Source organism: Capsicum annuum, chromosome 10 (assembly GCF_002878395.1).
Source record: "Capsicum annuum cultivar UCD-10X-F1 chromosome 10, UCD10Xv1.1, whole genome shotgun sequence".
NCBI lineage: Eukaryota > Viridiplantae > Streptophyta > Magnoliopsida > Solanales > Solanaceae > Capsicum > Capsicum annuum.
In genome coordinates, this window is record NC_061120.1 from 220,306,470 (window position 1) to 220,312,070 (window position 5,601).

Consider the following 5,601-nt stretch of genomic DNA (forward strand, 5'->3'; position numbering starts at 1 on the left):
CTACTCCAAATGAAAGCAAACACAATATCTCAGTTTAAATGTTTGCCCATAGGCAATACACGATTATAAACTTGGACCACAACTTCATAGTTCCCAAATCTGCTGGTAGCTACCTCGTACTGAATATTTAGCTGAAGGTGAGAGGAGGTCAATCAAATCTCACCAAGATAGATCTGTTTATCACTACTGCAAGATCCAATAATTGGTTCATTAGGATGAAAAACACATTCATTAACAGAACCAGTGTGTCCAGGGAGCTTATACAGGATGCGCCTAGATGTTGTATCCCAGACATAAACCATGCGATCAGAACTCCCAGCTGTTACCTTACTTCCATCAGGCGACCAACTGCATTTCAGCAAGTTCTTTTCAAAATTGTGTTGGTGGCCTTCCAAGATCTTAACACATCGATTTTGGGGGGCATAAGGGCGCATGTCCCATATGCGCAGTGTGCAGTCCATCGCATTAGTAAGAAGATAAGACCCATCAGGACTCAGCTGCATACCAGTTATAGTATCATGATGGCCCTGAAGGGTCATAGTTACTTCACACCTTCGTAAATCCCACAATTTCACATCATTGTCAATGCCACCTGTGCAGATCTTATCGGAGGCATCAGAGAAACTGACGGCAGTAATTTGAAATTTGTCTGGAAATGTTTGTATGGCTCCTCTTTGGCGCATATCCCAAAGTTTAGCAGTGCCATCATCAGATCCGCTGACAATAAGAGGAGGGCCCCTCCGAGCGGGGCAGCATGAATTCACAAATGAGGAATGTTCAGCCATTTTCTTTATTTGTTTCCCTGTTTCAACGTCCCACGCCCTAACAGTCTTATCAGGGCTAGCTGATACTATTGTTGATCCATCAGTAGTCCATTGAACATCAAGAACTGCATTTTTGTGCCCTTTCAAGACCATAAAATTCTTGCAATCACCATGTACATTCCAAAGAAAGATTTCTTTGTCATGTGAACCAGATGCAATGATTGTACCTGCAGGATTGAACTTCATAGTATATACTGCACTTTGATGTCCAGAAAGCAACATAATTGGTGACTCCAAGCTAGATGTCCGTGGTTTTCCGTTTGTTCCAAGTCCTTGGGGACCGCTAGGAAGCACCGTAGACAACTCCATCGGCCTTGGGCCAATAACTGACAAAGCACTTTCAGTTTGCATCTTGGTCTTCACTTGCACCTAAGAAATTCACGATAGTTCAGCTAACAATTACAAGAAATATAATAGGAAACATAAGCTAAAGATGTAGAACTACAAATGTTAAATACAGCGCTGCGTGTCCATACAATTCAGTAATCAATTCGAGCAATAATTACTCTCAAGGCTTCAATTTGAGATATATTCCTGTAAGAACAAAAGGATAAATCAACGTTTTGGAATCTCTATTGGACAAAGACCACAGGCCTACACATTTTTCCCTTCGTCGGAAGTTGCTTATATTTCCAGGATCGGACAAAAGAAAAACTCCAATAATCCATTCCACATGTCCCTTAGAAGATATTTCATGATATATTCAAGACAAAATTACAGCATCATAAACTTCAAAATCCATGGTGGACAGGGAACACAGGCGCCTGTTCTTTTCCCTTTCACCAAAGAAAAGGCCCATCAATGGATTACATTATTTGCTTGATTATTTTTTTAAGGGAGATACAGGATTGGGATGATCATGTTGGTTGAGGCAAACAACACACAACTAGTTAGACTGTCCTCGTGAAAATTTCAAAAATGTAGCAGAAGAAAAAAAAAACAAATCACCCAAAGCATAAAGAGACATTGATCGGAGACGGCAATAAATAAAGTAACACAACTGATGTCGATAAACCACAAAATGTCAAGGTTACATATAACTCTGACAAGCAGATCAAAAGTGTCCTTTAACAAAGGCACTATTACCAGTCTGTAAAACTCTAACTTGTTTAATCGCAAAAATGAACAGAAATTCATCAACACGATATATTTTGGGACAATTTTCTCGGTTTTCATATAAACTGAATTGAGCGAAATTGGAAACTAATACAATCTAGTACTGAAATTGGAAATGGATAGGGGGCGCATCATCACTCCACAGTTGAGCTGATAGAGCTCATCACCACTCCATTGTTGAGCTGATAACCACTTTGAACATGCCCTCTCTCTCTCCTGTCAGTTGATTATAACAGTGTTAACCACCTGGCTGATGTGGCAGAATCCTCGCCCTTGCTGCTCATTAAATTGGTTCTAATCTCAGCAAATTGGCTTCCCTTTCTCTACTCGACTTAGACCCTCTACAGCTACATTTATTTATTCTCCTTTATTGAATTACTTAGATCATGACATTCCTTAGATCATGACATTCCAGCTCCCTTGAGATCATCCTTGACCTCAGGATCAACAATCGAACCCTGGAAACTTAGCTTTAATGAAATGGTAATCTTCTGAAGTAGCATTGTCTGGGAAAGATTAGACCACTGTACCAACACTTTCACAACTGCAACATTATTTCTCTTAACCTGTTGCCTCTGAAGAATGGCACGGGCTTGACCTGATACTGACCATCCTTTCCTGTGGTAGGCAAAACAGTCTGAACTACAACCCTATCTCCCTCCTCCTCCTTGAGAAGTGAGATATGGAATACCGGATGAATCTTAGAATTAGGGGGACGTTCCAGCTTGTAAGCAACACTACCAATTATAGCAATCACACTCTATAGGGTTCATAGTACTTAGAGATCCATTTCAACAGTTTCCTCAAGGCAACAGAAGTTTGTCTGTAAGGCTGCAATTTGAGGTAGACCAAGACATTTACCTTAAACTCTCTTTCTGATCTCTTCTTGTCTGCATAAAACTTCATTCTTTCTTGTGCCTTACTGAGACTATCCTTCAGTAGCTGCATCCATTGTAGCCTTCTCATTACTGCATCTTCAGCTGCAGGACCTATGTTTCTAGTAGGGGCTAGACATCTGAGGTGGAAAGTATCCATACAAGGCTTCAAAAGGTGTGCACTGTAGACTAGTGTGAAAATTGTTGTTGTACCAGCATTCAGCTGCAGGTAACCAGAGACCCCATTGGATGGGTCTGTTTGCAGTCATACACCTCAAGTAATTTTCTAAGCATCTATTCACCCTCTTTGTTTGGCCATCACTTTGAGGGTGATATGTAGTTCTATAGCTTAGTGGTGTGCCCAACAACTTGAATAAGGCTTGCCAAAAGTTACTAGAGAAAGTTTTGTCCCTGCCAAAACACATCAACTATAGTGACGGCAGAATAGGGCTGTGAAAGTGCAATGAAGTGGCCATAGTTGGTCATCCTATCTACCACCACTTGTGTAACTTCTTTGTTTCCAGACTTTGGTAATCCTTCTACAAAGTCCATACTATTATGACTCCATGCTTGATTAGGAATTGGTAGTGGTTGTAAAATCCCAGGGTAGGGAACATTCTCATTTTTGTTCCTATGACCGACATCACAGGAAACCACAAACTGTATCACAGTGTCCTTCATGTTAGGCCAGTAAAACACCTAAGATAACATCTTCAAAGTTCCCAACTGACCAGAGTACCCTCCCAAAGGGAATCATGAAATTTGTTGATAAGTTGAAGCCTAAGATCACCATGATCACCTACATACACTTTTCATCTACTCTTTAAAATGTCACTAGAAAAATTCCATAAACTAGACCCTTGTTGCCCCACGATAGTCTGAGCCATCAATTCCAAAGCATGGTTATCACCCTCATAACTATTGATCACTTCTTGCATCTTCAGAGGAATAGTGGTGCTAATATGTCATTTAAGTGACCATTCTCTTGCCACACTGTCATCTATAACTTCTTTCTGTCAGGAAAGGGCATCAACAACCCTATTTTCAGCACCCTTTTGATACTTCACCTCATAATCTAACCCAATTACTTTTGCCAGTCCTTTTTGTTGAATTTCTGAGGAGACTCTTTGCTCCAAAAGAGATATTTCAGTTTGTAGTGGTAGTTCTGACCACAAAATGCTTGAATTGGATAGTGTCTCCATTTACCTACTACATTCAAGAGACTCATATACTCCTTTTCATAGATAGACTTACCCCTATGTTTTGGTACTAAAACTTTACCAAAATAAGTTATAGGTCTGCCCCTTTGCATGAGAACGGCACCAATACCCCCATGACTTGTATCAATTTCAACAATAAACCCTCGAGTATGATTAGGTGAAGCTAACACACGAGGTGAGGACATAGCAACCTTGAGAGAATTAAAAGTTGATTCCGACTTTGTACTCACACTGGAAAGCCTCTTCCGTGAGCAGATCAACAGGGGTCTGCAGATAGTACCATAGTGAGCTACATACTTCCTACAATATCTTGTCAAACCCAAAAACCCTCTAAGAGCCTTTACTGAGCAGGGTCTAGGCACTCCACTACGGCCTTAATCCTGCTTGGATCTGTAGCCACTCCTTTTCTGGTGATAATGTGTCCTAAGTACTCTGTTTGGGACTGGCCAAATAAGCATTTAGATCTTTTTGCAAATAGAGAATGCTCCCTCAATGTCTTAAAAACAGTTTATAGATGCAGCACGTGATCTTAAAGTTAAAGACAGTAAATAAGAATATCATCCAAAAATACCAAGACAAATCTCCAAATGTAAGGTTGAAAAGCATGATTCATCAAAGCTTGAAATGTTGCAGGGGCATTTGTCAAGCCAACGAGCATCACTCTAAACTCGTATTGCCCTAAGTGAGTCCTAAATGTAATCTTGTATACATCCTCAGTCCTCATCCTAATTTGATTGTGCTAAACTCTCAAATCAACCTTGGAAAAAATGACAGACCCATGCAATTCACTTACAGTTTTACGGAGTTTGTTCCGGGATGGTTCAAGATTGCTAATACTATAAACGCATACTATCAAATATTACATGAATTCATTTCGAGTTCACAACAAAACACCCAGTTTCATTTGGTAAACTGAAACTTGATATGTATTATTCAAGTCATATTGCCAATTATTAACGCTCGCTCTGAAAACACACAAACTGCCTAATGTGAACAAAATCGAGTGTCCACAGACCGACCATTTTATTACACATTCATATCCACAATCAACCAACCAACAGAACCCAAACAATCAAAGAATCACAAAAACTAAATGCAATAATTAGACAGGATAGAAGTTTCACCTTGTGTTTGATAGCAAACTGAGGCTCAAATGTCAAGTTTTTGGGAAGGAGGAGGGAAGCTTAGGGTTTGTATTTTGGAAAAGTTAATGGAGATTGAAAATCGTAAATTTGATCTGGACCATTTGATCACTTAATCAACGGTTAAAACTTATAATAGGTAAGATATATAAATTATTAAAAAAATAGTTGTACAAGGCTATTTGGACTTCTATTATTTTCTACCAAAAATAAAAAGGATTCACTACTTTACACAAGGCTGAGCATATTTTGGTTTAAATCAAAAAAATCAAAAAATTAAATCGAAATTTAATTTTGATTTTAGTTTTTTGGTTTTTCGGATCTAATTTGATTTGTAATTTTAAAATTTTGGTTTTTGGTTTTTAAAAAAAAAAAATCGGTTAAACCAAAAAATCAAAATTTTATAAATAAATAAATAGTATAT

General features: G+C 38.8%; 1 protein-coding gene across 2 annotated transcripts; it reads right to left on the minus strand.

Moving 5' to 3' along the window:
* Positions 1–4: 4 nt before the first annotated feature.
* On the minus strand, positions 5–5,310 carry LOC107843970 (U5 small nuclear ribonucleoprotein 40 kDa protein). 2 transcript variants are annotated; one of them, XM_016688415.2, is made up of 2 exons: positions 5,160–5,310; positions 5–1,193 (listed from the first exon to the last, which is right to left on the minus strand). In XM_016688415.2, the coding sequence occupies exon 2, from the start codon at positions 1,173–1,175 to the stop codon at positions 153–155; it is 1,023 nt and encodes a 340-aa protein (XP_016543901.1). In that variant the 5' UTR covers positions 1,176–1,193; positions 5,160–5,310; the 3' UTR covers positions 5–152. The 2 variants fall into 2 exon arrangements, with proteins under 2 accessions (XP_016543901.1, XP_047253456.1); XM_047397500.1 differs by lacking the exon at positions 5,160–5,310 and adding an exon at positions 1,301–1,324.
* Between the last annotated feature and the right edge of the window lie 291 nt (positions 5,311–5,601).

Excerpts from the sequence above, each read along its gene's own strand:
- LOC107843970 (XM_016688415.2), bottom strand. The coding sequence starts at position 1,175 with ATGCAAACTGAAAGTGCTTTGTCAGTTATTGGCCCAAGGCCGATGGAG.